The sequence below is a fragment of the Stylophora pistillata genome, chromosome 1 (assembly GCF_964205215.1).
Source record: "Stylophora pistillata chromosome 1, jaStyPist1.2, whole genome shotgun sequence".
Classification (NCBI taxonomy): Eukaryota; Metazoa; Cnidaria; class Anthozoa; order Scleractinia; family Pocilloporidae; genus Stylophora; species Stylophora pistillata.
In genome coordinates this window covers 21,219,734-21,235,717 of record NC_142519.1, presented here as the reverse complement: position 1 = coordinate 21,235,717, position 15,984 = coordinate 21,219,734, and the positions used below count along the sequence as shown (strand labels likewise).

At 37.8% G+C, this 15,984-nt stretch overlaps 2 protein-coding genes across 2 annotated transcripts in view; one reads left to right on the top strand and one right to left on the bottom strand.

The window, feature by feature from the left end:
• Positions 1 to 15,984, top strand: part of LOC111319751 (uncharacterized) — a 36,033-nt gene that overhangs the window by 11,402 nt on the left and 8,647 nt on the right. The window lies entirely within an intron of this gene.
• LOC148741641 (uncharacterized) lies at positions 9,028 to 15,889 on the bottom strand. The gene is made up of 2 exons (XM_088743758.1): positions 15,250 to 15,889; positions 9,028 to 10,838 (listed from the first exon to the last, which is right to left on the bottom strand). Exons 1-2 carry the CDS (start codon positions 15,611 to 15,613, stop codon positions 10,765 to 10,767), a joined length of 438 nt encoding a protein of 145 aa, XP_088599884.1. The 5' UTR covers positions 15,614 to 15,889; the 3' UTR covers positions 9,028 to 10,764.

Below are 15,984 nucleotides of genomic sequence, written 5' to 3'. Positions count from 1 at the left end.
CCGTACAGAGTGTTATCCAGTGGATAGCGTTATCCAACTTTCGAACAATCGGGGCCTAAACAGTTGACTGAAATTCTATTTTCAAGGACTTAAATGGAACAAGTGTCGATAATTTTTCATCACAAATATCTTGATAAATGTCTCTTCAGCTACTTAGACCCTATTCAGCTTAAAAATTGGAATATTAATTTACTTTATTTCATCTATTTATCTCTTAATTAATGATTAATCTTTTTACAAATATTGTACATAGATAAACCCTTTCCTTAATGTTATCTATTTTATTGTTACATAGTCTATTGTTGATGGACCTTCTCTTTGATAGACTTTCATGAAATGTAGATGTAGAACAAATAGGGATATGGAAGAGTAGTTCGCGTGACGACAGTTTTCGTACGTCACGCGAGCGGATGGCGAGTCATGCAACACTACGAGACACAATTCTTCTGCCGTAGTCACAGGGTGCCCACACAAGCGGCATGTCTGGTCATTTTTTCGAAATATAAAGAAATGTATGGGAGAATATTGAAGAGTCGTAATATCGTAAACTTATATCAAGGAAAGTCTATGTTAAAGTGCACATGACCCCTAAATGCTTTTTTCTTTCTTTGTTCTACCAGCCAACAAGTAGAGTTGACCAGATTTGTTTATTCCAAGTTAATAATTAACAAGCACAAAGACTCTATCACTTTAAACTGTTGTTCTGTTCCCTCAAATTTAAAACACAAAATACATCCAATTGAGCTGGTTTTAAGAATCATGGATTTAATTATAAAGCGCTACAAACCTATTGAGCGAAATCGGGTTTCAATCATTAATGTTGCCATGGCAACTAATTCATTCCAAGAAAAGATTAACTCCTTAAAACTTCAACACTTTTCAGTCAAACTGAATTTTGCTCGATAGGTTTGTAGTATGTCATGTTTCAAATAACTGGCAAATTTGGTGTTGTTAGTTGAAATACATCCTGAGAGATTAAAGGGGGCAGCACGATTTTCATGAAAAATCCATATTTGCGGGAAATGGGATTTAAAGAAAAAAGTGTATGGAAATATTGGTCCAAGATGGCTTTTAAACTAAAAACACAGTATGTTGGTAGAAATGTTTCAAAACAAATATGCCCAAAGTTATTTATTGGTCTTCTTAGTATTTTTCCTCTTTTTAGTGCATTCCAAGGTTCTATTTCTTCAAACGCCCCGGCTCCATGTTACACCCTTGGCAGGGATCCTCAGATCTTCATTGCACTATTTAGCCTGTCTCCTGGTAACTCTGTATTTCTTGTGCTGATGTTGCACTCTCTTCTCTGCTTGTTAAATCTCTCTGAATCCCTTCTCCTGGCTTCCATCTTGGCATTATCACTAATAGTGAGCCCAACCTTCTCCATGACAGCATGCTTCGAAGAGGCAGCACCACTGTAATGTAAGGCAGCTGACGAAGCAGCCAGCTGCACTCTCCTTTTGCCATGCCACTTGTGTTTGGGACATTTGTTCCACACCAGGGAGTTGATGGACTCATTAGCATTTTGAGAATAACTAGGTAAGCATCTTGCAAGAATTATTCTTGGAGTGGTATCACTGGAGGGGTGATCACCAGTAGCAAGGAACTCTGTCATGCCACAGGCACACTTGACAAAGACTGAACTGCTTATTCCCATTCTGTTTACAGTGCTCTCTCACACTTCAACTTTACCTTAATGAGAAATTAAAGGAAACAATCTATTAATTTTCTAGTATAAATCTAAATAAATTAGTGGATCATGGATTTGATTTCAAATTTTTCGGCATAATAAGTAGTAACACTATGCAAAAATTTCACCAGGCTTACCTGAGGCACATGGTCCATGAGTATGCATTCAGTTTACAAACTTTCATAGACTTTCCATTGATATCCTTCAGCAATTTCCAGATCATCTGAAATAATTTCATCCGAGGAAGACGTATCAACAGCACAAGCGCCAAGTTTTCGCGAAGAAACCGGGATTGCTGGCGGTGGAATCATTTCGCTGACCGCATCATCTTCACTAACGAACGTGATACTTACAATTCGTTCTCTCGCTGCGCTTGCCGCTGTTTTCGCTTGTTTTTGGACACCCTTTATACTTATTTGAAATACCTTGCTTTAAAAAAGACTGTTATTTCCCCAGCTTCGACATAATTTACCTCGATAATCTATGCTTAGATGAATCCGAAACGGAAGCCCTATTTTTTATTGAATGGTCCGAGAAGAACTGCATGAAAGTCAACTTGACGAAAACATGGGAACTTCTTTTACGAGGAAAGACTTCCAAGACGCCTCCTGAACCACTCGAGATCATAGGAAGGAAAGAAAAACTGAAACTATTGGGTGTTACCTTTGAGCAAGTGCCAGTTAATTGGGACACATATTGATTATCTACTTAGTAAGGCTAGCAGTAGGTTGTATATTTTGAGAATATGTAAATATTATGGCTACCCTATTGAGAATTTGGACTTACTTTTTCAAAGTTTGATTCTTTCAGTTTTTACATATGCTATTGAGGTCTGGGGGTGTGCTTTTTACAGTAAATATTTAAGTAGAATTGATGAGCTCTTTGCCAGGTGTTATAAGCTGGGTTACTGCTTAAAGCAACACAGTATCTTGGATATCCGTTGTAATAGAGATAAGAAATTATGGCAAAGGATCTCTTCCACCAACACTGCGTTGAGCGATCTCTTACCTCCCCAAAGAACACGGCAGTTGAGAACTAGGTCGCATAATTATATTTTGCCTAAGGTTCAGACAAGCCGTTTTAAATCAGTTTTTATTAATAGATGTCTTTTCAATGGTAATTAATACATATTCTTTTTCCTTATTCATTCTATTCATGTTAATTGTTGCACGTCTGTCTGCACAATAATTCTTAATAAAGACCTTTATTATTATTATTATTATTATTATTATTATTATTATTTAACCAGATTATCAACTATTACATTTAACTATCAAATTAAAGACGTTTGATAACACAGTTACGAGTAAAAGTTGACGAAAAATTACCTTGATCGGTAGTTTCCTCTGAGTCAAAATCAGCGTCAAGATTGGCAAATGCTGAGATTTCATTTAAATTTTCACTTAGAGCGGTGCTTTCAGCCTGAGGAAAGTCACATGTTAAGCAGCGCCAGTCGAAAGAGGCACCGGTTTTAACAGCGTTGCGGTAATCTGCCTGCAACACACCTTTATGGCAGGTGCGGTGTTGCCAACGGAGGCACTGGAGGTCCTCTTGACGAGGTCGAACTTGTTATTTACAGGAGATACACATGGTAAGATAGATGGAAGACATCGTATTGAAGATCGCGATTTGTTGTTGCTGAATAAGCTAATACGAGTATCCACAATTGAAGGACCCTCTTATTCACATCCCTAGGATCAAGATACTGACTTCGAACGAAACACGCCATTTGATTGGAGGAGTCGTTAATTTAAGAAAACAATAAGCACTGAAATGGGATGAATGAAATGTCCCACGTCAAATTTACATAAGTTTGCAAATTGCGCGTGGGTTTGAAATAAACAATGAAATAACAATTACTAAAAGTTCGTGCATTTTGCGGGGCTTTGAAATAAACAATGAATAAAAGTTCACACCTTACGCATGGGTTTGAAATAAGTAAACAACAATGAGTGAACGTTCGCACATTGCGAATGGGTTTTCAATAACCAAATAAATAATAATTAGTAAAAGTTCGCACAGTGCGCGTGGCGAGCTTGAAATAAACCCCCATTGACATTAACAAGTAGTCGCCAATAACTTAAAGTTTCGAAGTTTCGTTCCTGGTTTCTTTCCTTTCCTATTTAAAAACGAAGGCGCGCTATAAAAGGAGAGGTGCCTTAGGTACCTCTGGACCATTTGTCAATCAACCGTCGTGTGATGTAGAGCTCTAAGAGTCAAGTCAGCTTGAGCTATAACTAATCCAAAGCAGTGAACAGCGGGCGCATTCCTCAAAATTGTTTTATGTTTTCATCTCAATACAAGAATTTTTGAGATTTGTATTTCCTTTCTCCAATATGTAAACAGAAGGAACACAGTTCATTTCTGTATAATATACTTTATATTTCGACACCCACGGCAGAGAAACGTTCGTAAGAAGCAAATAACAAGAACATTGTTTATTTCAAAATACATGATAGGGAAACGTTCGTAAAGTAAACAGCAAGAGCATAGTTTATTTCAAGGAGGGTGGGTTGGGGGCTAATAGTCCAGAGACAGAGGGCTAATCGTCCAAAGACTGAGGGCTAATCGTCCAAAGACTGGGGCGAGTTGTCCGGATACCGTCTGAATCGGCCTTAGGCGTGCTACAGCGAGGTGGATGGAAAAGTCGTTCTATCCGTCGAAATGTCGGCTATCGAATACAGCGACTTGGTATTTAAAGTCAGTCAGAGACTCGACGATTTAGATATACTCGAGCGATTGCTATTCATGTGCAGAAAGAAGCTAACTCGTGGCGGCAATATCTAGAGTGCTCCGAAGTTCTTCCAGGCATTGGAGGAACAAAATTTCCTTGGACCTGACCGCTTAAAGATGATGAAAGAAGTTTTGAAAGAGCTCAAAGAGTGGTCTCTTTTAAAGAAAGTTAAAAAGTTTGAGAGTAAAAGGAAGGAGTATAAAGCGCTGATGGAAAAGATACGTTGTGCACTCGACGAACTAAATGATTTGGAACGGCTGATCACGATTTGTAAAGGGAAAATATCTGAGGAAAAAGAAGGAAACATTCAAGATGTTCGGTCGTTATTTACATTGCTAGAAGATGAAGAGATTCTTGGAATAAGCTGTCTAGATATTTTGAAGGAGATTCTGGAAAATACAGAGCAAAACGATTTGCTTCATAAAGTGCAGGAGTTCGAAGATCGAATAAATCGAGAAGAAAGGTTTGAGAGTCAGACAGGTAAGCTTGATTTAAAGCCTTTAAATACTATTTCTAGGAAAGATTTCCGTATAACCCCATACCAATCAAAAACAAAGCCGCAATCCCGAAGGTAATCTGTTGCCTTGGCTCTGCTTTCTTTTATCCAAGAATTGCATACATAATGAAGTATGGGGTTATATGGAATTCTTGCCGCCGCAGATTTGCTTGATTTGAGCTGTTGACGAAACAGAAGGAAAGGAAAATTTCACTCACACAGGGCATCAAAACACATTACCATCATGCCAATAAGGAAGCGAATACTCACTAACATATGCCACCCATTATGTTACTTGCAATCGGCACTCGCTTCAATGTTTACGCACCGGAAAGTAAACAATAATTTGCTGTGTGCATCGTGATTTATTAGAAACTTCAAACTTCCCTCAATCACCCTCGATGATTGATTATTTAATGCCGAGGAACAGAAGGAAAATGTACTATTTTAGAACGTGAATGATGCTTTTGTTTAGTCACTGCAATTGGGTATGGACAAAACTTGGGGTAGGCCATGGCCTGTGGCCTACCTTATGGCTTACCCCATGACCTACTGGTGGTCAGATTTTTGAAAGCATAGCATTACTGGAGACCTCTCAACGTTTTCCCGAGGACTGTCTTACCAATGACTTTCTTCTCCTGTTTTGGCGGCCACATTCCGATCAAAATTTCTTAACCTTCTGATAGAACAAGGAAATCGAGGAACAGAAGCCGGATAAACGCAACTTTTTGGCAAACATTATCTTATCAGTTTTCTTTTCAAACTAGTACAACACTGGCTTTTTCTTTGGAAAAGGAAGTAAAGTTTGTGAACTGTTTATGACGGCGATGCGTGCGTGTCCTGGGGTGCTTGTTGGAAATTCAATACTCTACAGCACTTAAAAGGCACTTAAAAAATTGGCCTGGCTCGTAATGTTTGTGTTTTCTTACCTGGATATGTTGTCCGATGTAACACCGTTCATTACATTTTTATACTAGCACTCCAATACGTGTTACCAACTGGCAGCCTGTATGGTGAAGCCCCCATTTTGCATATCCTCTGTGACCACGCAATATTGGCCCCTCCTCTCCCCTCCCCCTTAGCCTACCATTATGGTTGAGTGCTTGGGTGAATGCTGTAATATTTGCATTGTTTCATTCCCTCAGATGTTGAAAATGGTGTTAGCGACCTCTTGGTCATAATACCCTTTTTAGAGGCATAGATACGCCAGCGTATTCGTTCGACTCTTACTGATTTTATTTTTGTTTTTAAAATCTGACTACCAGTATCCCATAGGGTAGGCCATAGGGTAGGCCACAGGGTAGGCCATAGGGTAGGCCATGAAATTTAACTAAGAGATTTTCTTCAATTAGCATAACTAAAAACATCGTAGTTTATGTAGCATGTTCTCCTCGGCCTTTCAAAGAGCGGAGGAAGGTCGCAAACATGTACCTTTTTAAACATTTGCGAAGCTTTTCGAGACTCTACAACGAAAAGGATCGAAGCCACGTGAAACGGAAGGTGTAACAACTTATTAAGGACTTCTGTGCGAACCCATGAATTGGAAACGAAAGGTTTTTTTTTAACCTTTCGTTACTGACCACCTCGATCCTTCATGGTAATAAAAAAAGGCTTGCAAAAGACAAATTTCAAAGAATTTTCTTGGCGTTTTTGATTCTGCATCTCATACAAAATCAACAAAGATCGAGGCCGCGAACAACAACATGCCCCTTGAGCGACCTAGTACTGGGCAGGCCAATCCCAGCTTTAGCAAATTCGCGTTTTAGGAGCTACATGTAATCAGAGTTGTAAATCAGACAATTAAAAAGTCAGTGAGAACGAAGATATAAATACTAATGGCAGCCGATCAATTAAAAAAAAAGGGAAACTTTAAGGTTATCTGCTTTCCCGCTCTGAACAAAAAAATAAAGTTAAAGGCGACGAAAAACAATGGCCTTGCTCTTATAAGCAGCCCATAAACACTACTGGGATATAAAGCGAGTTAACACAACAATTATGTGAGTTTCCATTTCATCTAATCGAACTTTAAAGGAACAGATATGAGTTTTGAACTGCTTTTTGTCAATTTGTATCACTCGCCAACCTACTCTCTGCATTATTCTCCAGTTTTGTGCCATTACAATTACCTCACATCGATTCTTTACAATTTGGCTTGTACAGGGAAGTATTCCATTTGTAGGCTATTTCTTAATTGGAGTATTTATGCGTACCTTGATGAAGTAAAAACAAATTGAAGTAAGCTTCTTTATACTCATGTTCATCAATAGACACTGTCACTTTCATGTCTTCTCCATTCGCAAGCTGCTTAATTTCATCAGTGACTAGGAATTCTTGGAGACGACTCTGCAATGTTCCATCTTTGTAGATGTCCCATAATTCCTTCAAGGCAGCCAATTTCTCAGCTTCTACCACGAAGCGTATAGAACCATTACTAATCTCAATCAGCTTGTTGGATGAAGGTAAAACAACTCTTTCAAAGGTCTCCTGGTAGTCTTGCCAACTGGAGTACTTTTGCAGAGCCATGCCAGTGTTTACCGTTAGAAAAACCACCAGCAATGGTACGAAAATTACACACCAAAGTGATAGCTGTTGGAACAATACACTTAACTAGATTAATATTAGGAAAGGCTAGCTTGGGACAAGTTTCATCTAAAACTTAATGAAGGCGCAATGCAATTTGATTTCCTTATTAAGAGATGTAGTAATGAGTTATTTGCTACATCTGAAGCACTGAAAAGACTTTGAAAACATAACGTTTAGTGATTTTCAAACTAACCTTACCGCAAGGAAGTCTTTGTCTACTGTACTTGAGTCTGATTTTCTCACTGTCCGTACTTACAACTTGATTATAAGTCTATTTTCCCCCTTTTACTCTTACACAATGGTATTGTAACTCTTAAAATACACGTTGATTTTACCCGTCATACAAGTTATATCTGTTAAGTGTCGTTCGGGTGCTGAGGAAAGAATAAATCGTTTCCAAGAAAAACTTAGAAGGATGGGCCGTAAAGGAGAGTCAAAATGTCTACTATTCGAACCAGTCCATATCTAACATACCTAGTATATTGTTCTGTCGTGTACGGCGGTAGTCTGATAGTAGAAGCGAGACTGGTCCTGAGAAGGACTATTGTCGGAAGTGGTTATTGAAGTGTAAACAACATTTTTGGAAGTCATTATCGGAGTCGGGCGAAGAGTTCTTGTCAGTCGAATGTTTTAAGACGCGTTTTTTCATAGCTGGCAGCGCCCGTAAGAGATATTAAACGAATCCGGTGTTCTCATTGGCTCCTTACGCGGGCAAGATGAGCCCATCTTTTCCTCTCGGGATTGCCTACTGTGATCCCGCGCAAAAAAGTTCGTGTAGCAGAGAGTCTAAACAAATAAAATATAAACGACTCTCGAGGTTTCAATGTGCTACAAACACAGTTGACTCTCTTTCCGAACTCTCGAAAAAAAATGTCAATTTTGAATCTCATTAAAACGAAATCTTTTCGCTTTATAGTGAATCCTTTCTTATGAACTGGTTGGTTTTCCTACGATGTCGTTGGCTACAAGACTGATCCCGCAAGCTCATTGAGAAGACTCCCCTTAACATGTGTTAGCTAATACCAGCACCATACCAACCATTTGCTCGCATTTACTTTACAAATGAACCACACCTCTGGAGGATCGAAACTGACCTATCATGATCAACTTATTCAACTCGAGTCTTGCACACAGTCCTTCTCAGGACTACAGTTTTTGTACACTCACCCTGACGATCCGACTACAAGGGTTCAAATCATGTAGCCATGACTTCAAACTATTTACTGCACTATTATGTTTCATGTTCGAGAGCACAGATCAAAATACAGGTGACAAGGAGTAAAATGATATCACTTTGTTCCAGAAACAAATAGTGTTGATACAAACTGAGTGTTCAGAGGGCGGGGGTGGGGAGGGGGGTTCAAATGTATTTTAAGCTAGAAATTATATGCAGCTATGCAAGTTCAGAAATATTTCACAAAAAGGTTTGGTTGAATTGAAATGAGAGGAAACTACTGGTACTTGTTTAGTTATAATGTCTCACCTCTTTTTAGGTTTTCAGCCAAAACCAACACAATCCCCACTGACCACGCTGATAAAAAAATTTTTATTTCAACTTGACAGTAATAGTCCATCACTTAAGGTACTTGTGTAGAAGCAGCCTTACAAAACTTCCTCTGTCAGACTTTCTATCATTCAGTTTTAACAGGTTTATTTAATCACCAGCAGAAACTTCCTATCTTTATTTTGGAAAATGTTTTGCCAATCTTTTAGCATCTGTTAACTGCGTGCTCTTCACGTTTGAATTTTCTTCCATCACATTTATCACTTCACAAACATTGGATAAAGGCAGCCATTTGAAATTTAGTGATCCTGCTATGATCACCGTATGCAAGGAGATCATAGTAAGATATGACTTCATCCCTAATCAATCAGAGCATGTGTGCATCCCACACAAGCAATTGTACTACTGGTAAAAGGATTTATTGTCTTACAAAATGATCAGTAAATGCATGTATTCAGTTAATCTTTCTAGGTACATTTGCGATAATAAAAGGCAGTTATATCAACTTTATGATCCCCTTAAACTGAGTTTTGAGAAATTCTCTCCTTGTAGCACACAAATACATTAACATATATGTCCTCTCTCTGGTTCTTAATACAACAGAAATACAAAAATGTGTGTGTATGCAAACAAATGAATGTAAATAAACCAATACATGTATTTGCAGAGATAATACTATGAATACCCCACATAATTGAAAATTGAAGCGCAGCCAGGATGAGACATATTAAATAAAGTGAAAACGTTCTCTGGCCAATAGTTTTTGAAAAACAAAAACTTTCGGTTGTCGATCTACAGCCTTCCACGGGTAAAATATGAAATCTAAATTGGTGAAGTATATATACAAAAAAACGAGATAAAGGTGATAAAAAGAACAAACTAAAAATATGGAAAGGGTGTTTCAAAAGAATGCTATATACTGGTTAGGAATCGGCTTAGAGTTATTGTCTGCATTCTTGATAACAGAGGTGTGCCAATTAGCCTCTAGAGTTTTTCTAATACAAAAAGAGCATGTTTTTTCAATAGGTGGAACCTTAAGAGATTGAGAACTCAAACTGTTATGCTGTCATAGCTTCCTTTTATCAATGGTGTTAAGCAACCGCTAAGAAGGATTCTTTGAAAGCACGATATTCGAGTTGTAAATTGGCCCTTTAAGTCTTTGCAACAAGAATTCCGTTCTCCTAAATGCAGACCATCTATTGAACACCAGCCCAATGTAGTGTATAAAATACCCAGTGCCAATTGTGACTTGTGTTATGTAGGTGAACGGCCGTTGCTTTGAAACCCGCAGAAAAGAACACATTAAAAATGTAAAGACATGTGCTGATGGGTCAAACATTGCAAAACCTACGTGGTTAACTCATTCGATCATCACATTGATTTCAATCATTCTCGGGTTATTGACAAAGGCTCTTTTTGTATTAGAAAAACTCCAGAGGCTTGGCACACCTCGATCTATTATCAAGAATGTGAACAATAACTCTAAGCCGATCCCTAATCAGTACAGCATTCTTTTCAAACAACGTTTTATCTGTGGAAGGCTGTAGATCAACAGGCAAAAGCTTATGTTTTTCCAAAATTCTCTGTATTTTAATACCCCACATTATGTTAATTTTATAAAATGTGTAAGCAATCCTGAGATATGTAGGTAATGTTGGTACTGTTTTACAATGAGAGTGATATCAGTAATGTCTCTATGGCTCAATATAAAGTGAAATACTTTAAATAAATACTGAACTAGAAGAGCAACTGTTTTGTTCTCAAAAAAATAAGCAATTCCAATAGGCACCTTGTATCCAACCTGCAACAGATTTCTCACAAGCAGCTGCTTCACCTGAAATATGAAGACAAGTAGAACCTAATTTAAATATTAATCCTGCCTACAGAAAATGCATGTAATGAGTAATTGTTGTTACATATTACATAGGTTAGCTACCTCGTTCATACCCTGAGTTGTAACAGAACAGGATGCAGAATATGTTAAGACGAAACATAATTTAAAGCTACAATTACTTAAATTATTGAAAGTAAATAGGTTTCCACATCTCTACAGTTTTACCATCTACTTCACACTGCCATTGATCTTTTTACCAACTGACTAACCAAAATGGGGTAAGATTGGCCCATCATATCTCTTTAACAAACATATGGTGGCCTTTTATTATTCTGGCAGTTCTCCAAAACAGAGAATGGTTAGGAGCACATTCAAGGAAAGTGTCAATACCAAAATCAACTAGTTTATTTCTGCAAAAATACCATAAAATGGTTGGAAATTAAATACTAGATGTGCAATTTCATCTGTCTGGCTGCTAAGGGGTCACAGTACTCCCTATTTACTTCCAAACCAGCCAGTGGGCCCATACAAAATGCGTTACACCTATCAGACATATCCATGTACACATATATATACTGTACCAAACCAATTCAAGAAAGAGGCTGACTTCTTCATGATTTTGTGATAAAAAGTATTTATATTGGGTCAAGAGCAGAAAGATATTGGTGAACTTTTCCTTGAAAACCATTCCTATAATGGTAATGGTTTATCTTTACAAGAAAAATTGGTGTCATCTGCAAGAAGGCAGAACTCAAATTTACTTGAAGAAGGCAATGTTATAATGTCATTCAGCCAAAAATGAACAATAAACTGAGCTTTTCAATTCCCGCTAACTATAAAGTTCGATCGTCTAATGCGCACATGGCTTCCCGTGTTCAGGGTGCCCGTGAAGTCATTCAGGGGTCCCTGAGGGGATCCCCAAAGGTTTCAATATTACAACAGGCAAGACATATAATATACAATTATAACAATAATTGTGGACTAAGAAAAGATCCATGAGGTACACCACATAAGTGCTACCACCACCTTTTTCGAGATCTGGTTTCAATTTGCTTTGTGGCTTGGAATCTCCCTGTTAGACATGTGGAGAGTCATGATACCTTGTATTTCATAATGATGTAGTTTACAGAGCAAAATATTGTCGCCAAAAGTGTCAAAAGCTTTTCATAAATTAATAAAAATGTCACAAGGAAATAATTTTTTGGCCATTTATTTTTGTATTTTGCCAACAATATCTGATAGTGCATATGTTCTGTAGAGCAATGTTTACAAAACCCACATTGGGATGGACATAAAATTTTAGCTTGATAGTAAAAATTATTAATCCTATTATATACCATTTTTTAAAAATGTCTGTTAATGTTAGTTTCTATGATCATGTTCAACACCATCAGGAACTATCTTAGCATGTTTTAACTTTGATGGATAAGTATCTTTTTCAATGGATAAATTCATAATACTTGCTAGTGGGTTTGACAGATCTACTATATTTGAAGATTTTGACTTGAAATGAGTACAATCCAATATGGGCCTTAGTTATCTGCAGTGACAAGATTTCACATTGTATTTCATCATGTGTGAATGAATCAAAGGAAAATTAGGAGGCAGAAAGGTTGGTAGACATTTTAGAAATCTTGCTTAGATTACAGAGTGGCATTGCTGATGCTAACTTAGGTCCCACTAATGCAAAGTTTGAGTTTAACGCATTGGATATACCCATGCGGAATAAACTGGGTCAGTTGAAACATTTCTGTCCTCAAGATCCCTTAACAGAAGATACCAGTATATATGTATTGCGTTTAGAGTTATTCTTACTTTTATTTATTAAGGAATTTATTCCTTGCCAAATTTGCTTTGCATAATTAAGGTTAGCTGTAAAGGGATGAATAAAATAAAGCTTACATATGATACTCATAATATTACCACCTGATTAATGAGGATATTATCTATGAGAGTTGCTGAGCCACTATGTATCCTAGCTGGTTTATCAATCACAGGAGTAATGGCATAACTTTGCAAAGAAAGCAGAAAATTATTAGGAAATCTGCAGCTCAAAAACAACAAAAGCATTTGGTCTGCAGCCTCATGCTTTCATCAGCTTTTTCGTGTTTGGAAACCCTGATGAAACCCTTGCACTCGTTTTTGAAAAAGCATGTCAAAAGTACTATATTCTTAACAGCTAAATCAAAATACTGTTGAAACTTCTCAGGAGAATTATGTTGTCTGTATAAAATTCCACATTTAACCTTTTTTTTCATTTTCAAAACTGAATTTTAATCCACATTGCTTGATTATAGATTGATACATTGAAAGTTTTTTCTAAGACTATAATTGAAAATTATGATCATTTAAATAAAGATTGCAACCACCCCCTGCAGAAAGAGGCATTGGAACATACTTAAAAGAAATACCCAGGGATATTTAGTTTGAAAGTAAGATAATTTCTGCTTGTAATTTATGTATCTCAGTTAAACCAGTTATACTTATATCTATTTCTAACTCATGAGGCAAATTATTTCAGAAGTCTTCAAGATTCTCACTCAGGCTCTTGATATTATTGTGAAGGAAAGATAAACAATTTTCTCATTCAAGTTTTTTGGTAAATTCTGCATATTTTTAAGGAGAATAGTATTTGCAATGGATTTGATAGCGCAAAACATTACAATCAGGGTTTATGTTTGGATTATGGGTGTTTGACTTAAAAAAGGTCAAGGTCATAAATGCTTGATAATCGTTTGAGACAATTCCTAGTAGGTAGAGAGTAGGATGCAGAACCACCCAGATATACGTTAACCTATAAACACACATAAAATTCACCAAAAATCGCATGCAAGTGCAATAAAAAAAAATCTTATATGTAAGATACCTGTTCATCAATCAATGTTCACCAAATTGCCCGAAAAGGGAAGAGAAACATTATACGCAAGTTACCAGTAGTTCAAGTTTGTTTAAGACTCGCTGGCTGCAAGTGCAGATAGACAAAACATTCCGAATGGCAAGAAATGAAATTGTGTCAATCAACCCATTGATCCTGAACACTGAAGCGAGCGCCAATTGCAAGGATGTGAACAAAACGTAGGGTAGGCCATGGCCTACCCTATGGCCTACCCTGTGGCCTACCCTATGGCATACTGGTAGTCAGATTTTTAAAAACAAAAATAAAATCAGTAAGAGTCGAACGAATACACTGGCGTATCTATGCCTCTAAAAGGGTATTATGACCAAGAGGTCGCTAACACCATTTTCAACATCTGAGGGAATGAAACAATGCAAATATTACAGCATTCACCCAAGCACTCAACCATAATGGTAGGCTAAGGGGGAGGGGAGAGGAGGGGCCAATATTGTGTGGTCACAGAGGATATGCAAAATGGGGGCTTCACCATACAGGCTGCCAGTTGGTAACACGTATTGGAGTGCTGGTATAAAAATGTAATGAACGGCGTTACATCGGACAACATATCCAGGTAAGAAAACACAAACATTACGAGCCAGGCCAATTTTTTAAGTGCCTTTTAAGTGCTGTAGAGTATTGAATTTCCAACAAGCACCCCGGGACACGCACGCATCGCCGTCATAAACAGTTCACAAACTTTACTTTCTTTTCCAAAGAAAAAGCCAGTGTTGTACTAGTTTGAAAAGAAAACTGATAAGATAATGTTTGCCAAAAAGTTGCGTTTATCCGGCTTCTGTTCCTCGATTTCCTTGTTCTATCAGAAGGTTAAGAAATTTTGATCGGAATATGGCCGCCAAAACAGGAGAAGAAAGTCATTGGTAAGACAGTCCTCGGGAAAACGTTGAGAGGTCTCCAGTAATGCTATGCTTTCAAAAATCTGACCACCAGTAGGTCATGGGGTAAGCCATAAGGTAGGCCACAGGCCATGGCCTACCCCACGTTTTGTCCACACCCAATTGCAGTGAGTAAACAAAAGCATCATTCACGTTCTAAAATAGTACATTTTCCTTCTGTTCCTTGGCATTAAATAATCAATCATCGAGGGTGATTGAGGGAAGTTTGAAGTTTCTAATAAATCACGATGCACATAGCAAATTGTTTACTTTCCGGTGCGTAAACATTGAAGGGAGTGCAGATTGCAAGTAACATAATGGGTGGCATATGTTAGTGAGTATTCGCTTCCTTATTGGCATGATGGTAATGTGTTTTGATGCCCTGTGTGAGTGAAATTTTCTTTTTCCTTCTGTTTCGTCAACAGCTCAAATCAAGCAAATCTGCGGCGGCAAGAATTCCATATAACCCCATACTTCATTATGTATGCAATTCTTGGATAAAAGAAAGCAGAATGCAAGACAACAGATTACCTTCGGGATTGCGGCTTTGTTTTTGATTGGTATGGGGTTATACGGAAATCTTTCCTGGAAATAGTATTTAAAGGCTTTAAATCAAGCTTACCTGTCTGACTCTCAAACCTTTCTTCTCGATTTATTCGATCTTCGAACTCCTGCACTTTATGAAGCAAATCGTTTTGCTCTGTATTTTCCAGAATCTCCTTCAAAATATCTAGACAGCTTATTCCAAGAATCTCTTCATCTTCTAGCAATGTAAATAACGACCGAACATCTTGAATGTTTCCTTCTTTTTCCTCAGATATTTTCCCTTTACAAATCGTGATCAGCCGTTCCAAATCATTTAGTTCGTCGAGTGCACAACGTATCTTTTCCATCAGCGCTTTATACTCCTTCCTTTTACTCTCAAACTTTTTAACTTTCTTTAAAAGAGACCACTCTTTGAGCTCTTTCAAAACTTCTTTCATCATCTTTAAACGGTCAGGTCCAAGGAAATTTTGTTCCTCCAATGCCTGGAAGAACTTCAGAGCACTCTAGATATTGCCGCCACGAGTTAGCTTCTTTCTGCACATGAATAGCAATCGCTCGAGTATATCTAAATCGTCGAGTCTCTGACTGACTTTAAATACCAAGTCGCTGTATTCGATAGCCGACATTTCGACGGATAGAACGACTTTTCCATCCACCTCGCTGTAGCACGCCTAAGGCCGATTCAGACGGTATCCGGACAACTCGCCCCAGTCTTTGGACGATTAGCCCCCAGTCTTTGGACGATTAGCCCTCTGTCTCTGGACTATTAGCCCCCAACCCACCATCCTTCAAATAAACTATGCTCTTGCTG

What these genes read in the sequence shown, in the direction of transcription:
- LOC148741641 (XM_088743758.1), bottom strand. Translation starts at nt 15,613, where the DNA reads ATGATGAAAGAAGTTTTGAAAGAGCTCAAAGAGTGGTCTCTTTTAAAG. An exon ending in AAGGTTTGAGAGTCAGACAG is followed by an intron (nt 10,839 to 15,249) that starts GTAAGCTTGATT and finishes TTCATATTTCAG; the next exon opens with GTGAAGCAGCTGCTTGTGAG.